Consider the following 17,506-nt stretch of genomic DNA (forward strand, 5'->3'; position numbering starts at 1 on the left):
TTATTAGGTATATTACAGGTCATATTATTATTAGTAGTAGTAGTAGTAGTTTTATTATTAGTCTTATTATTAGGTATATTACAGGTCATATTATTATTATTATTAGTAGTAGTAGTTTTATTATTATTATTATATATACATACATATTCTTTACTTCAACTTTTCTCTCTGCCTTTGTAGGGCAACATATGATAAAAAATAATATATACATAGACAAAATTGATCGTAAAGAAGAGAAAATTCCTCTTTTTCTTTCTCACACGCACTTACAACCAGAGACTACAGAGTCTACAGCAGTGTGCACACATTCATGAAAAATGATTTTTTTTTTTTAAATTTCATTTTAAAATCAATTTCATTTTACTATTATTTCATCCTGTATGTTTTCATTTGTCTTTTATGATAGTAATAAAAACATCCATAGAAATCTGATCTGGGAGCAGGCGGCGGCGCAGCAGCGGCCCCTGCTGCTGCAGCCTCTGTGCTGCGCCACTACACGACAGCCGCAGCAGCAGCAGCAGCAGCAGCAGCAGCGTCTCTCCTGTCGCCACCAGGACTGCCTGTCCTCAGAGGCAGTGTGTACAGCAATAAACCGTCACACACGAAGACCGACGACCCGCAGTCAAAATGGTAAGTCGATGCAAGGCTTACTTGCGCTCATAATTGTGTGTTTAATCCGTTCGTGTCAGGGGAAAGACGGGCTGTCAGCCGCTCCGCCGACCGACATGTCCAGTTATAACGGTCTCAGCGCAACAAGCTGCGCAGGTGTGTGTGTGTGTGTGTGTGTGTGTGTGTGTGTGTGTGTGTGTGTGTGTGTGAAATGGATGCCGATGCCTGGTGTCATGCAAGGTGTTATGTGATCGGATGAAGGCTCTGTGTGTTATCTGCTGTAACATGCGCAGCAGCAGCTGATAACGCAGGGCTGTGGCCTGTACCGCACGGCCCGCTCTGCCTCCCTGTGACGTCCCCAGCAAAGCCTTTAATATCGTGACTGCACAGATATCATGTCTATGTTATGTGAAGCAGAAAACACATGGTCGTGACATGTCTAATGCTCGTGTGGCGAATCTCGCATTTACCATGAATTGTAGCTGTTCACCAGATTTAAGGAGATTGCGTCACTCCATTTCACAGAAGAAGCGACAAAATATATAATTACACATGGGCCTGAAAGACGTCAGCGACAGAGCTGCAGCGCATTTCATTACAGGTCTCAAGGTGGTGGGTGACCTAAAATGGCTTAAAATGAACTATTTTCGATGATATTAAAGGGCTTGGTTGTGTCAGTGAATGTCTGTATATCAAATGTTTGATATGTTTGTAATTTATTACGTAAGATGAATGTATTTAACCAGCTAGGATTATGTTAAATAACACTTGATCAATGTTTTTGCACTTGTTTCTTTCATATTAGTAAGTAATTTCATTATAGGTCTACTAAAGCCCACATAGGTCTATAATGAAATTTAAAATATATATTTTTCAACCAGAGTATGTGATGAACATATCACAAAAAGCCTTCCTGATCTTAAATCAATTTATGCACACATCCCTTTTATTAATACATTTCAGGTCTCACTTTTATTCTACACTGTGATCTTAGGGAACTGCCCCCCTCATATGTTACACATCAAATTATAAATTGGTATTGGTTACTGGTTAAACTGGTGAATTCCCTTAATCATTAATGTAAGGGCAGATTGATTAATATATAGTGCATATTTTTGGTATGTTAAATAAGGAATTCAAATATTTTTTTCACAATTTTATGTACATTTCAGCTTAATCTTTATAATAACATATTGAGAGTAAATCAAGGTATGAAATTAAAGATTCTGTTCCCTTGTGATTGTGAAATGGTACAGCTCGGCCCATTCAGCTGCAGCATGTGAGTGATGACTCACGAGTTCCTGATCTTGTTGCTTGGTTAGAAACCAGGAGGTAAAGTCTTCATGTGGTGCCCACACTCTTCCTGGTCAGGCTGATGGATTCAGTTTCAAACATGTCTTTCTTTTTATAACTCTGCTTAGAATGGTTGCAGAGATCTGGTCGTGGGCAGAAAATAAATAGACATATGATGAATGTGATTAACCTCTGCTGGTTGTAAATGGATGAATACCCCCCCCACCCCCCTCCCCTCCACCCCCACCCCCCACACCAGGTGAACTTCACTGTGGATCAGATCCGTGCCATCATGGACAAGAAGTCCAACATCAGGAACATGTCTGTGATTGCCCACGTGGATCATGGGAAGTCCACGCTGACTGACTCCCTGGTGTCCAAGGCGGGGATCATTGCCTCGTCCCGTGCCGGAGAGACCCGTTTCACAGACACGCGCAAAGACGAGCAGGAGCGCTGCATCACCATCAAATCAACGTATGTGGTTCAGAAGAGAGGGCTTAGAAATGGCTCTGTGTTTTTGTGCAAACTATTAAAGGTCCAGAAAACTTGGGTGGAAGTCTGAAGCGTTTCTCTCTGACAGTAAATATTCAGGGCTAAATGTGCAACAATTAAGCTTTAATTTAGAGGGAAAAAACAAGCTAAGGTGTTATTTCTGAAGAGTTCAACCCTCAAAAATTCATCTGATCTCCTTCATCAGGACTGTGGGTGGGGTTTGATCAGACTGATTGACAACATGAGGTAACAACCCCACAACGGCCATTAGATTTAAATATTGCCAAATCCTGATTGGTGCACGCAAACATGTAACATCACTTTTTTTTTTTCACCTGATCCCTGTCCACATCTAACAAGTGAGAAGAGCACAGACAGAAATCTGTCACGTGAAATAACCTAAACTGTTTGAACGTGTTCCTGTAAGAGGACATCACCTATAGTGAGACTCTGACCAGAGAAAATGAGTCCTCGGGGTCTTTCATTTTCAAATCCACCTGTTGTTTTGTTCCAGCCAGTTGCTAATTGAAAAAACTACAGCAATTACTTATTAATATGAAATACTGAAATGCTCCCTCTATTTCTGGTCTGACAGAATTATATTTGAGCCTTTTCTACTTTCTGCCGTGCTGTTTTGCTTGTCTGCTAATTTGGACCGTGCCGGAGCACGTGATAGGTCGATTCACTATCACAATATTTGTTTAGTTTTCAGGTTGTAGGTAGAATTTTATTTCTTATCTAGTGAGTAGAACAATCAGAACATATGTTTGTCCCAGGAGATCCCTAAGGTCGCCATTTTAAAGTCCCATCTTTTAGTACAGCTATTCCTTTATTTAGATATCATTTTCAAAGACGTTTAGAGAGGACACTTTGCATTTTTATAAATGCACCCAAGATGTTTCTGTCTGAAGTCAGACAGCGCACCAGCACCGACACTAACTCACATTACTAAGTATTAACTGATATTGTTCAAGTTCAAGAAATTTTATTAGAAATATATTCAACTCACATAATTCACCTTTTTTAACCCACAGTTTACTATGCATTGATCTTTAAGATGAAGTGGTAGTGATAGGCAAACAGTGAACATGTCCCCAGACCTTCACTGTCCCCTCTCTGTTACTCAGAGCCATCTCCATGTACTACGAGCTTGGAGAGAACGACTTGGCGTTTATCAAGCAGAGTAAAGACGGAAACGGCTTCCTCATCAACCTGATTGATTCCCCGGGTCACGTTGACTTCTCCTCTGAGGTCACTGCTGCCCTCAGGGTAACTGATGGAGCCCTGGTGGTGGTGGACTGTGTCTCAGGTAAAATGACATAAAGCCTCACATCTTTGCCTTCCCATCCTACCAACACACACACACACACACACTCACTCACACACACACACACATGTTCTCGCTTTTCACTCCACCCGGTTTGTTTCCTCTGCCAGGTGTGTGTGTGCAGACCGAGACCGTCCTGCGTCAGGCCATCGCTGAGCGCATCAAACCCGTTCTGATGATGAACAAGATGGACCGGGCTCTGCTTGAGCTTCAGCTGGAGCCAGATGAGCTCTTCCAGACTTTCCAGCGTATTGTGGAGAACGTCAACGTCATAATCTCCACCTATGGAGAGGATGAGGGGGGACCCATGGGGAACATCATGGTATTGCACCGCAAACACACGTTTATGCACTAAAATGGCTTGAAAATGTTACTGCACATTTAAAATGCCATGTTTTATTTGTACGTACAAAGAACACTGGGGTTTTTATTTTCTCTCAGATTGACCCTGTTATCGGTACAGTTGGGTTTGGCTCCGGCCTCCACGGCTGGGCTTTCACCTTAAAGCAGTTTGCCGAGATGTATGTGGCTAAGTTCACTGCTAAAGGAGATGCTCAGCTGGGACCAGCAGAGAGGTGTAAGAAAGTGGAGGACATGATGAAGAAACTGTGGGGAGACAGGTAAACATGAGCGCATAAAAGAGAAAGTTAATACCAGGCTGTGAAGCGGTGTTTCGCTGCCCTCGCTGGTTGGCCACAGTGATGCTGGGTGTGGTCAGAAATGTCCCCTGTTGCACCCAATAGTGGTGTCATCGCATACTGACCATGCTCTGGAGTACATTGTTAGATAATGATCATAATGTTTAGCAGTCACATGAAACAAGATAATGATCAACATGTCAGCCTGATATGTGAATGTCATAATGTTTTTAAATGTTACTGTATATGCTTCTTCCAGATATTTTGATCCAAGTGCTGGCAAATTCAGTAAGACCGCCACAGGTCCCGATGGTCAGAAACTTCCACGCACCTTTTGCCAGCTTGTTTTGGACCCCATTTTTAAGGTGACTGGAAATACACTGTGATAAACCTGCTGTCCAATAAAGGCTTCATTTATGAATACTGTGAATTTACATATTGTTGAAAATTCATTTTAAGCCCCTCCCTTTATCCCAGTAGCATGAAAATACACTATGGAGGACAGCAGTTGGACAGTAGGATGAATGAGCTAAAAGCAACACATTCACTGCACCAGTTAATTTCTCTGAAAACAAAAACTTATGTAATCATAACATAACGATCATATAAATAAAAACTCTATTCACAAGGCCTTTAAAAAAATAAAGGATGTCTTATTTTTGTGCCCTCTCTCGCTGCCCCTCTTAGGTGTTTGATGCCATCATGAATTTCAAAAAGGATGAGACAGCCAAACTCATTGAGAAGCTTGACGTCAAACTGGACTCGGAGGACAAGGAGAAGGAGGGGAAACCCCTGCTGAAGGCTGTGATGCGTCGCTGGCTGCCTGCTGGAGAGGCCCTGCTCCAGATGATCACCATCCACCTGCCCTCCCCCGTCACCGCACAGAAATACCGCTGTGAGCTGCTCTATGAAGGGCCTGGAGACGACGAGGCTGCCATGGGTCAGTAGAACATTTAAACAGCAGCACGCACCTTCACCCTAAGGAGAAGACATCATTCAGCGAGGAGCACGCTAATGGTCACTTTAATAGATTTTGAGCTTTTCATATTCTCTCTGCTCAGGTATCAAGAACTGCGATCCTAAGGCTCCTCTGATGATGTACATTTCCAAGATGGTACCAACCAGCGACAAGGGTCGTTTCTACGCCTTTGGCCGCGTGTTCTCTGGATGTGTGTCCACTGGCTTGAAGGTGCGCATCATGGGGCCAAACTTCACCCCTGGGAAGAAAGAGGACCTCTACATCAAACCCATTCAGAGGTGAGCTTGTTTCGTTTAGGAACTACACAGAGGCCTGAGATGATTCAAGGACAAAGACCAGGGCTTCTCTTCCCCTCCTTGTGTTTTCAGAAATTTGTTGTCAACTTTTTATCAACACATTCCTCTCCTCTTCCACCCAGGACCATTCTGATGATGGGCCGGTATGTGGAGCCTATTGAAGATGTCCCATGTGGCAACATCGTGGGTCTTGTTGGAGTAGACCAGTTCCTTGTTAAGACAGGGACCATTACCACCTTTGAACAGGTAGTGTATTGTTTTTATTCTCCTGTATGGTCACATCCTGTAGTTTAAACACAGGCGTGCACACACACATACACAATGTGGTGCATTAATTATTTATACTGAGTTATTGCTGGCTGTTGGCACAACTCATCCTCATCTGTCATCATCGTTGGCTCTGTCTGCAGTCCCACAACATGAGGGTGATGAAGTTCAGTGTGAGCCCCGTGGTCAGAGTTGCTGTGGAGGCCAAGAACCCCGCTGACCTGCCCAAGCTGGTGGAGGGTCTGAAGCGCCTGGCCAAGTCCGACCCAATGGTGCAGTGCATCATTGAGGAGTCCGGGGAGCACATCATCGCTGGAGCGGGAGAGCTGCACCTGGAGATCTGCCTGAAAGACCTGGAGGAGGACCACGCCTGCATTCCACTGAAGGTGAGGCAGCAGAACAGAGATGCCGACCAGGTTGTGAAGCCAAATTAAAAATGAATTGAAAATGATTTATTTACACGAGACAAACCAGTTCCATAAAGTGAAAAAAACACATCAAGCTTATTCACTTGTTCATTTGGATATTTGTTGTAAAAACTCTTTATCTCATGTAAAGAAAAATCATTTTTTGAGACTGTCCACAAAAAAGGAGATTCAAGCACACTTCTTAAAAACACCATAATTTATAGATATTTGGTATGAGGTGAGACCTGAGCTTTGGAAACTATTACCACCCCTATTCTCACTTCTGACTCCTTCCTCCTTTTCCAGAAATCAGACCCAGTCGTATCTTACAGAGAGACAGTGACGGAAGAATCAGACCAGATGTGTCTGTCCAAGTCCCCCAACAAGCACAATCGTCTTTTCATGAAGTCCCGCCCTTTCCCCGACGGCTTGGCTGAAGATATCGAGAAGGGGGAGGTCTCCTCTCGGCAGGAGCTCAAGGCTCGTGCTCGTTACCTCGCCGACAAGTATGAGTGGGAGGTGACAGAAGCCAGGAAGATCTGGTGCTTCGGTCCAGATGGAACAGGGCCCAACCTGCTGATAGACATGACAAAGGGAGTTCAGTACCTCAACGAGATCAAGGACAGCGTGGTGGCTGGTTTCCAGTGGGCAACTAAAGAGGTGGGCGCCAATTCATTTTGATTCCAGTTACATTTTCAATTTGAAACTCTGTGTAATCAGATGTATTTGTGTTATTGTACACTGCGTTACCCCTGAGAATAATGTTGCAGTCGCTGTCTTCATCCTGCAGGGTGTTCTGTGTGAGGAGAACATGCGCGCAATTCGCTTTGACATTCATGACGTGACACTGCATGCAGACGCCATCCACCGTGGTGGAGGACAGATTATTCCCACAGCTCGTAGGGTCCTGTACGCCTCCCAGCTCACCGCTCAGCCACGTCTCATGGAGCCTGTTTACCTGGTGGAAATACAGGTACGTATGGAGGCGTAAAGTAAAGTGAAAAACCCAAGAACCCCAGTTTGTTCTGTAGAAGTCTAAATCTGATTGTCACATGCTTTGCAGATAGAATCATATTTTTTCAGTTATTAAGTGTCAACATTTTTGTGGGTGTAACATTCTTTACAAGGCACTTTTAGCTTAAAATTCCCATTAAAAATATATAACAAGAATGGAAAACGTCATGAACTCTCACTGTAAAAGGTTGAAAATTTTACAAAACTTATGGAGATTTACAGAACCGCCTCGCCGTTTATGCTCGTCAACTATCTCATGCCAGTTTACGCTGCATGTCTGACTGCTGTGCGTCTCGCCTATACAGTGCCCCGAGCAGGTGGTCGGTGGGATCTACGGTGTGTTGAACAGGAAACGAGGTCACGTGTTTGAGGAATCCCAAGTGATGGGCACTCCAATGTTTGTGGTGAAAGCCTACCTGCCTGTCAACGAGTCCTTTGGTGAGTGCATGCCCCAGTGTCTGTATCTTTGGTGGTGGGATCTAACTCTTAGTTTCCTGATTAATCTTCAGTAGTTTGACCCAATAGAGTAAATTAATCCAGTTTATATTTTTGGGTCTTGGTTAGTAATTTTAGAGCAGCACTCATGTGGGAAGGCTTCATGAGTCAAAAAGTATCACTGAAGGAGAAACTGCTACAAAGGTCTAAAGTGTAAATTGGATCGATCTTTGAAGTGTCTGTAAGATCCCAGCTCTTCTATAACTAAGCAACCAGAGTTTGAAAGGGATGAGTGGTGTATAAAACCACTCAAACATGTTCGTACATACTCAGGTTCATTAGCTCTTTCTTTGACTTTCCAGCTTGTAACCAAAAGTTATGGAAGTGTGAAGCAATCCCAACTGCATGTGCATCAGAGTCACATTCTTGGCAGACTAGGATGTTCTACAATTTGAAACAGTGCTATTTATAGCTGTATTTTTTTTCCTCCAGGGTTCACAGCTGACCTGCGCAGTAACACTGGCGGCCAGGCCTTCCCTCAATGTGTGTTTGACCACTGGCAGATTCTCCAGGGAGACCCCAACGACCCCGCCAGCAGACCCTTCCAAGTTATCGCTGAAATTAGGAAACGCAAAGGTCTGAAAGAGGGCATTCCCGCCCTCGACAACTACTTGGACAAACTGTAAACACTGAACCCGGATTAAAAAAAATACCAAATGAATCTCTAAACCCTACCCCGTGGGCACTTTAAATCTTTGCACAGGCTTAAAGATACATTGCATAAATTGTTTTGACTTTGAGTCCAGAGCAGAAACAAAGCTTATGCTTTCGTTGTAGGCTAGTGGAAGCAGTGATGCTTTTTTCATTTCACAGCTACAGTACACCAAGTGCCTAGGGCAAGGGTTTTGGGCAACAATTGGATCAAAGCAGTTGTAGTATCAATTTCTTGTTTCTTCTATTCCTCCACATCAGTCTCTTTTCACCCTCCTCATCTGCCAGGATGGGCCTGTACAGTGCACTGTGATACTGCTGCAATAATGCATATTTAAATGGATCATGGTCAGATGAAACCATGGAAATCACAATAAAGTGTTACAGAAGTCAAACTCCCTGGATTGGACAGCTGTTCAGTGGATGTAATGAATAAAAACATTCAACTCATGATGAAAATGTGCCTCCTGAAGTTCTGTTATTGCTCCAGTCAGCAGGTAGAAACTAAAGCAATAGTTTGACATTTTGGGAAATAAGTCTAAACAGCTTCTGGGTTAGATGAGATCGTTATCACTCTCCATGGCCAGATTGGGGCCCTGGGGCTAGAATTTGTTGTTGGGCCCCTTCCTACCCTCGCTGTATATGACAAATCATTATTTCCCCAGACACCAACCAGTACTCTAGAGCTGAAATGATTAGGTGATTAATTGATTGGTCAATTGACAGAAAATTAATTGGCAACAATTTGGATAAGATTTAACATTTAAGGTTGTTTTTTTAAGGCACACTGGTACCAGCTCCTCATGTGATTTTTGCAGAATTCCCAGAAGATAGAAACTCTTGACTTTGGGGATTTTTACTGTTGGTCAGACAAATTGAACAATAAGAACATGTTAATTTATAATAGTAATAGATGTTTTTCATTATTATCTGACATTTTAAAAATCAAACAATCATTAAAGAAAAAAAACTCAGTTATATTGATAATAATATAATAATAATTTATAACAGTTTTTGGTTACAGCCTTATAGTGCTGCTAAGAGGGAATAATACCACTACTTTACCAAAGGTTTTTCTTTGTCTTAATGACTTGAAAGAGAAAAAATGAAAGAAACTTGACAGTTGAAACACAACTTTACAACAAATTAGTAGATCTATTAAAGAGTCCCTCTACAAGACTGAGGCCACAAGGGACAGAGGACAGGGGGACAGAGGACCCCGTCCCTCATAGTTTACACTGTACATCAACTTCCCATCAACTTCCTGGCTCTGTCCTGTGGTATCAAAATTCACCTACCAGCACCTCTAAAGCTCACCAGTTATGACAAACAGCCACATATGTGGATGACTATATACTTGGGCTGGGAGCTGTGACTACACAACCAACAGATATTCCAGTAAGTAATAAGTACTATTTGGTTTCTTAGAACACAAAAAATAGAAAAACAAGCATATATCATTAGTCTTATAATTATCATGAGTTTTCATATACATAAATGTAAATTTGTCAAAAAAGATGGCTGTGCATAACTTACAAACCATTATATCTTCCATTAATATAGAAGCTGTAAAGACTGCTAATGACTGTTTTTTAAGGCTTACTGTAACTTTTTTCCCTGTTCATATTACAGTCAATTTAGAAAAAAGTTCTGTACATAACCTTTAAATTAGAGAGCTTTAGAGATGCTGATAGGCAGTTTTCCAGTTTTTATACTATGCTAAGCTATGTGGGTAGCCTTGCCTTATATTTAAAGGACTGACTTAAGAGTGGTACCAATCTTCACTAACTCTATGCAAGAAGCAAAGAAGCCAAATTGGAATTATTGCTTTAGACAAGGTTTAAAAAAACAAGCACCACAATCATTTTCCTCACTCTTTAATCAATAGTTATTTCAAGTTACATATATAATGTTAATAAATGCCACTTTAATATACAACCCATTAACTTCCGCACCAAGAGGGAAAGCTCTTCCGCCCACACTTTTTAAAACAAAGCTGAAAAGAAACATATCTGAAGAGTCAGTGTGCATCCATAGAACTACCAAATGAACATATGCAAGGCCAAGAAGTGCAAGGTATCTTGGGTATAGGCAACTACCAAGCAAGGACACAAGATATCACAGATTGTACTGTATGTAGAAACCCAAAAATTGCTTACCATAATCATATTGTTAAGAGTAATTTTTAGTTTGGTTCAAATTCGCCAAGAGTTCATAAAGCCTATGAGGTCTGTGAGTCTATGGAGATTACAGCTGATGAGGAACTGAGTGAAATGCTGGTCTTTACTGGACAATGACAAGGATCTTTTCTTGGCAAATCTGATTTTCTGTACATTCATACAGTTGCAACTCTCCTTCGCACTAATGCTGTGGAGGACAGGAAGGGGAATCGTTCAGCTCAAGTAGAATTCAGTGTCAAGCCTTATGCCGTCAATCCACAGCGGTGACATGGATACTGTGAATGATCTAAGAGGCTTCTCCCTCCCTCTCTCCTTCCCTTGTGGAGTCGCTTACAGTCATGTCTGTTTCAGAGGCTGGCATCACTACAACACAAAGGGATAAAGGAAGCCGCTAAGAAAGAGAGAGACAGCATCTCAAATGACAAGCTACGCCCCATGTAGTGACCTACATCGCCTCACAGCTATTTGTCTTTCCATGTGGCCAACAGTAGTGCACTATATGGGAGGGAACCGTATGATGTCTGACAGATTAGTCCCCAGTACGGCTGCTGAGGTGTGGCCCTGCGCTGGTGTCAGGTTGTCACATTTGATGGAAGATCGTTGCGATGTCAGAGGTGACTATGTGTAGAAGATGACCTCAGGAATCTGTCCGTCCTCCACGGAAGTGCCGTTGTTGTTGCCTGCTGCGTAGCAGAAGGTGAAACAGGTCTTTGTGCCGGTGGACGATGACTCATGTGTTACCTTTCGCATTCCCTTGGTCCCATAATGAGAGTCTGGACCCTGCAAGCCAGACAAAACAAGTGAATACACACTGCATTAGCACATTAGATTATCTAACATTACCAATAGGGGGAAAAATACACATTTTTCACCTACTGCTAAACAGTGTAGTACAACAAATTTCATGTTTTGTATCATGCATCTGTTATTACAACACTTCCCAGACCTTAAGTGTAGCACAGGCAGTGTAGTTGACATTGGGTAGTATCTCCACTGGTTCTTTGAACATGACTCTGAAGGTGTTGGCTGACCCATCACAGCTGAAGCCTGTATCATTCTGGCCCAGCACCGTGTTACTGTCTGTGTGGATTATCTGCATGAAGAGAGGGCAAATATCCAAACTATGTTATACAGCACACGTGCACACAGTGAAACCAGACACAACATTTCTGTAGGGTTCAGGTCCATACCTGTATGTTGACTTGGTAGTCTGTGGGTCCGTGTATAGAGCCATAAAGGCCAAACCCAACCACAAATATCCTTCTGTTTACTGAGAACCTGAGAGGAAAAAGGGAGCAGGAACATATTAAAAAAGGTTTTTATAGGAGCTGAGTACAACTGTATGTACAGTGCGTTATTAAATTTTGTCTCCCAAGTAGCTTTCTGCTGTATTCAGAAAACAAACCATTTTCATATTAGACATTTTGACTTGTCATGACAGGAAACGTGTGCAACTAATAACATTAACGTTGACTTTTTAAAAAAAAAAAGTCTCAAGAAGCTATGACTTCGAGCCAGCCTGTAAACTGGGGCACCTAAATGGAGCAGAGCACGTCATTAATGCTAGCAAGACAAGACAAAATATCTGCACTGAAAGAAAAGGTCTATTAGAGACTACAGTTCTCATCTATAGTGGCTTTTTGGCAATGCTGTCTACCAAGACTATGACTTGTAAATATTCTGCCCTGTGATGACAGCAGCACAGCAGGAGTTCTTCCGGGTATGTGTCCAATCACTATATTCACAGTGCCCTATTTTTATCCTCATGTCTGTATATGATTTATTAATTATATGCTTTTAAAAAAATCCAACCATTTAACAAAAGAGTCATCTCCAAGGTATCTACTACTACTACTACTACTACATCATTGCTAACAATCCCACAGTGCAATGTGCTGTATTTCATACATACAAAAATTGCTGTGCTGTGTCTCTGTGCTTGTCAGTGATGATACAAAATGGTGATTAATACGTTCCTGAAATGTCAATTCACTGTTTATTATAGAGAAAACTAGACTGCAGAGGGAGAAGTGAATGAGTGAATAAGGGAGTAAATTGTGGAAATGCTAAACAAAGTACAAATCTCTGGCGATATATTATCCAGTGTAAGTACAGTTGTCTTGACTGAATACATTAACACTGATCTCTCAAATCATACATTTAAAAAGGTTTGAGTGAAGTTGAAAAATGCGTAAATACAGCCAGTGTAATGTATACTGAAATAATGGTGCCATTTTATTTTCTCATTCTTGGTCATTCTCGTTTTTACTAACTATAGTGTAATTATCTTGGCATACTATAATCATAGGTCTGTAAATAATTGATTAAATTTAATTAAAAAGCCATAATATCTCACTAAATTTAAAGTCTGTTTTTGTAAAGAGACTGTAATGAAATTTTTTTAAATGTGCTGCTCTTCACTCACCGTATGCGGTCACTTGTTCCGCTGTAGCCCCAGCGGCTCTCGACCTGTCCAAAACGTGTGATGCTGCACTCCTTCCCGCGGAGGCAGCAGCGAGGCCGGTCGATGAAATCTACACGGGGCTTTGGGTTTACTGTGAAATGGAGGAAGAGACTTACCACCTCTCTGTCGGTAAGAATACTGGACTGGGCTGGACCTGAGGGCACAACGACACGACCAAAAGACAAAGATCAGGGTCTGAAGTTTGTATTTTAACAATAACAAAGAGCGAGAGCAGTTCAAGCATTAAAGTGAAGACACAGTGTTGGTTTACTGTGCCGTCGTTCACCTGCAGCAAACTCCTCGATGGTCATGAGAGGGAAGCGGATGAGTGTGAGAGCTTTGCCCAGGACTTTGCGTTTGTTCTCGGGTGTGGGCTGCAACTGCTGCCTGTGAGCCTCAGCCTCAGCCCAACGCACCGCAGCTCCAAACAAACGCACCTCCCTCACCCCCAGAGTATCCCTTTCCAACACTGCCACCAATGTATCTAAAGGAGGGAGAGATAAAAATGAATAAAAGCCAGCCAGTCTGAAATACATATTAAAACTAACAGCCTTCAAAAGACTGGCAACATTCATTGTGAGCGAGGGGACATTACCCAAGTCTATGTCTGTAAAGCCTTCAGCAGCGAGAGCATCTCCAGTGTTCTTATCAATATTTTCTAGACAAAGGCTGGCAAGCTGAGGCTCATCAAACAACCGTGCCTGAAAAAAAAAGTATACATCAGTTTAAGAAATGCATTTTTTACATATTGATCTAGTTACAAATTCACAAAACTGACAACTGCACTTAAAAGAGTGCCGATTCAATAAGTGTTGTATTGGTAGAATAAATTACTTCTATGAGTTTTACTTGGGGTGGAGTCATGTAAATATGCACCAAGGTTTTCACTTCAGGAAATATATACAGGATTGACAACAGTTTGGAATTTTTTTTTTTAACTGCAGTACAGATCATGAACTCCTCAGACATCTAATAACCTCTGAGCGCTATGAGGAACTTCTCAACTGATATGTTGACGGATATGTGAACGTCAATGCATTTTTGTCTGAGCAATGAGGCTGACAAAACTGTGCTGTTACACTCTATGCTGCTAAGACAGGGAGACAAGAGGTGGTCGACATTAAGAGCTCAGGGAAGCTGACCTGTGTAAGCAGCATGAAAGCATTGTCTGCTCTCAGGTTCTTCTTGAGGAACTCCACACAGTGAGCCTCCAGGGCTGGCACTGCATACTTCTTAGCTGTATATAGTGTGGTCATCACCGTCTCAGGCCCGATCTGGACTTCATCGGAGTAGAGAAACCTGTGGGAGATCCATAAATTAAACAAGACAGCCAAATTTTATTATGTCATGTTAGTGATTTGTATGCTGAATCATTATCATATAGTGGATTGATGTTGCATCATCTGCGCTTGAATTTAGCTGGCAATTATTGCTGTCACGCAAATGCTGATTAATAATAATAATAAGAAGAAGAAGAACAATTATAAGAAGAAGAAGAAGAAGAAGAAGAAGAAGGAGAGGAAAAGGAAGAAGAATTCAGGTCCACTTCCAGGCCGTGCAAATCATCAGTTTAAATGACACACTTTCTGCCTCCTTACTTCAGCAGGGCCAGGAAAGCAGCTGGTTCCACATCAGGAAGCTCGATTTCCGTCGAGGTCGTCGCCATCCCACCATTGAACATCGCATCAAACACTGCGCTCCCCACCGCCAGGACAAACCTGACAATGTCAACAGCCAGCAACAGCAGACAACAACACGGAGGTCAAACGTTTTCGCTTCGCACATCCAGACCTAGCTAGCTGATGTCGGAGGTGTTCATACCGCCGCTGACCCTCTTACCTGTGTGCAGGTATCCTCTGAACCCCCATTCCCTTGCCCACTAAAAAATGAACGTCACTCAGCACCTCGTTGTTGAACAGGAAAGCAAATCTCTCCTTGACGGTGCTCTTCGTTGCCTGCCAGTTGTACACCGGCTCTCGGTACACCAGCACAGACGCGGCTGCCGGAGTGGCGGTCGGCGCTGCCGCCTGGGAGGCGTTAGACGCCGCGGTGGTTGCCATGTTGGACGCCGGGGTGGCCATAGCTCCGGTTGCCGCAGCAGCTGCCGCAGCGGGCTGCTGCAGGGAGTTCTGCGCAGTCGGCGGAGCTCCGGTCGAAACACCGTTGCTGTCTCCGCCGCCAGGCCCCAGCTGCGGGTTGGGACGCCTCGCTGCGCCCTGCGCTCCCCCAGCCGCACCGTGGGCTCCGCCGTTGGATGCCGGCATGGAGAAAACGCTGTTACTGGGCTGGCTGTTTCCCAAAGGACCCGGACCGGAGAAATTAAGGCAAGGAGGCCTGCCGCTGTTGTCCCCAGCAGCCATCTTGAACCTAGCGTAGGCGTAAACAACACACTTCATCGGTTTGTGTATATTTGGTAGTCTCGACAGGCATGGCTTCGCTCTGCTTCCCCCTGGCGTTTAGTGCTGGCACTACAAGCCGCTCTCCACCTGCACAGAAGCTGGAAAATAAACTTTTTTAGAATAAAGGTTAATCAGTTGCTGTGGTAGTTCCCGTTTTAAATCTGCCCATGGAGGACGGTATAAAACCTGTCCAGATTGGGCTGTTGTGTTCACTAAACCAACACAACAGGCATTTGAGTCCAGACTCTAGGTTTATCCTATAGCCAGCCTGTTACTGCCCTAATCTTACTGACCTCTGCCCCACAGACGTCCCCTAAATTTGAGTAAATGTTAAACACATGGGTAAGGCCACCTTTGAACCCAGGACCGTCTTGCTGTGAGGGGACAATATTAACCACCAACCCACCACTCAATAAATAATTATCCAGTTATATTGCTGTTATTACCATTACTGACTGTAAACGATGACTGACCGAATGAATGTTTGCATGGTGGTGCAGCTATGATGCACTCTCTCCTGCTGTAGTGAAAAAAAACAGCTCCAAATACACATTTGATTTGACTAAACAAAACTAACTGGGTCTAGAAGCAAACTTAAATTCCATTGCGTCACAATAGTCAACACAAATACTGTGAATATAAAGCGTGCAAAATATCACTGACCATTTCGCTATAATAATCAAATTTATTTGTCTTTGTGAGCACATGACAATGTAGGCCTGTTTTTCTTAACCATTTGGCATCCCGTATTTCCCCATATGCGTCTATTTTAAGGAAAAATGTGTAATATTAGTGAAAAAAAGCAGTACTTTGTGAGCAAATATTGTACTTCACTTCACATAAATACACAAAACCGTGTACTTCCCCATGCTCGTCGACAAGTCAACAGACATCAACAGAGAATGTGTACAGCTGTATGTTAAATTGAGGTTGAAGGACCTAAGATATTTTTTATTTCAAGATACACCCATGCATGAATTCTTACCATTAATAATTAATTAACCAAAATTTGAATTGTCAAGTAAAGATCTCAGACAATACAGAGCATGTGTAGCTTTTTTGCAAAATTCAAATGTAAAATTTTTAAGATGTTATGTTTTAAAGTAATGATGATGATGATGATACGGATGGTCTTTTCATCCATTAACTCTGAAGTGGCTGCTCTTAACATTGTGTGTGTGTTTGATCTAAACATTTTGCTTTGCAGCAGTCAAAGTGTTTGTTTTTGATTCTTCACCTATTCCTCCAGAGAGCTCAGGTTCTTTCTCCATATCACTTTCTCTCTTTGTCTCTGTGGCAAAACAGGCACCAAGATATGCTCACATTGCCCACATACTGACTCACACCTAGTGTTGGACATACTCATCCTGAATATGGGACACTGGTGGACTCAGCTGTGTCAATGAGCATCATCCTGTATAACAAGAGAAAATGATACCATTTACCAGTCTTTCAAGTAAGTAGAATTTATCTGCTCAGCCCATCTTAAAAGGTTTAGCAGAACCAGAGAACCATTTTCCCCTACTTAGAATAGAAGTTATAGAAGAATCTGAAGAGGCCTGGGCATATTAAATTATCCAGTATGGCAAAGAAAAAGCTAAAATTAGACTGAAGTCAGAAAAAAACATATTTTTTGTCAGATGTTTTTCTTTCTAATCCCTTTAATTATTTTATGACCCCTATGATTTACCTTGGGATACACTGGGGATCCTGACCCCATTAGGAACCACTGGAGTAGTCTACGGTACACACAGCACAGTGCGTAGAAGGAACAGGAGTTCAGGGGCTCTCCTGTTAGTTTTGCTTTATCATTCTCACTGTTGAGGTCACATAAATCCCAGCATAACTCCACCTTAAGCAGATCTAATCAGACACATAACTGACTACATCTCTGTGGCCTTTTATTATAGCATATAATGAGTGTGTTTGCATGCACACTGTTATCCTGGTTATGACTGGGTTTTTGGTGTATCCTGGTTATGTTTTGTGCATGTG

At 42.6% G+C, this 17,506-nt stretch overlaps 2 protein-coding genes across 2 annotated transcripts; one reads left to right on the plus strand and one right to left on the minus strand.

Annotated features, from left to right (window-relative positions):
- The first annotated feature begins 490 nt into the window (after positions 1-490).
- On the plus strand, positions 491-8,927 carry eef2b (eukaryotic translation elongation factor 2b). The gene is made up of 14 exons (XM_071490846.1): positions 491-630; positions 2,162-2,376; positions 3,522-3,703; positions 3,832-4,043; positions 4,163-4,341; positions 4,619-4,724; positions 5,047-5,299; positions 5,421-5,616; positions 5,757-5,880; positions 6,045-6,287; positions 6,615-6,968; positions 7,099-7,281; positions 7,628-7,760; positions 8,250-8,927. Exons 1-14 carry the CDS (start codon positions 628-630, stop codon positions 8,441-8,443), a joined length of 2,577 nt encoding a protein of 858 aa, XP_071346947.1. The 5' UTR covers positions 491-627; the 3' UTR covers positions 8,444-8,927.
- A 1,402-nt stretch (positions 8,928-10,329) lies between these two features.
- LOC139628788 (BTB/POZ domain-containing protein 2) lies at positions 10,330-15,508 on the minus strand. Its single transcript, XM_071490847.1, has 9 exons — positions 14,952-15,508; positions 14,711-14,830; positions 14,255-14,411; positions 13,708-13,813; positions 13,399-13,596; positions 13,074-13,266; positions 11,839-11,926; positions 11,595-11,741; positions 10,330-11,428 (listed from the first exon to the last, which is right to left on the minus strand). The coding sequence occupies exons 1-9, from the start codon at positions 15,506-15,508 to the stop codon at positions 11,267-11,269; spliced, it is 1,728 nt and encodes a 575-aa protein (XP_071346948.1). The 3' UTR covers positions 10,330-11,266.
- Between the last annotated feature and the right edge of the window lie 1,998 nt (positions 15,509-17,506).

The sequence above is a fragment of the Trachinotus anak genome, unplaced genomic scaffold, assembly GCF_046630095.1.
Source record: "Trachinotus anak isolate AG129_WGS33_773 ecotype Australia unplaced genomic scaffold, CSIRO_AGI_Tana_v1 ptg000012l, whole genome shotgun sequence".
Taxonomy (NCBI): Eukaryota; Metazoa; Chordata; class Actinopteri; order Carangiformes; family Carangidae; genus Trachinotus; species Trachinotus anak.

Excerpts from the sequence above, each read along its gene's own strand:
- eef2b (XM_071490846.1), top strand. Across the intron at positions 5,617-5,756 it reads TACATCAAACCCATTCAGAG|GACCATTCTGATGATGGGCC; the intron begins GTGAGCTTGTTT and ends TCTTCCACCCAG. Across the intron at positions 6,969-7,098 it reads TCCAGTGGGCAACTAAAGAG|GGTGTTCTGTGTGAGGAGAA; the intron begins GTGGGCGCCAAT and ends TTCATCCTGCAG.
- LOC139628788 (XM_071490847.1), bottom strand. The coding sequence starts at position 15,508 with ATGAAGTGTGTTGTTTACGCCTACGCTAGGTTCAAGATGGCTGCTGGG. Across the intron at positions 14,412-14,710 it reads GCTTTCCTGGCCCTGCTGAA|GTTTCTCTACTCCGATGAAG; the intron begins GTAAGGAGGCAG and ends GATCTCCCACAG. Across the intron at positions 13,814-14,254 it reads CTTTCATGCTGCTTACACAG|GCACGGTTGTTTGATGAGCC; the intron begins GTCAGCTTCCCT and ends TTTTTTTTTCAG.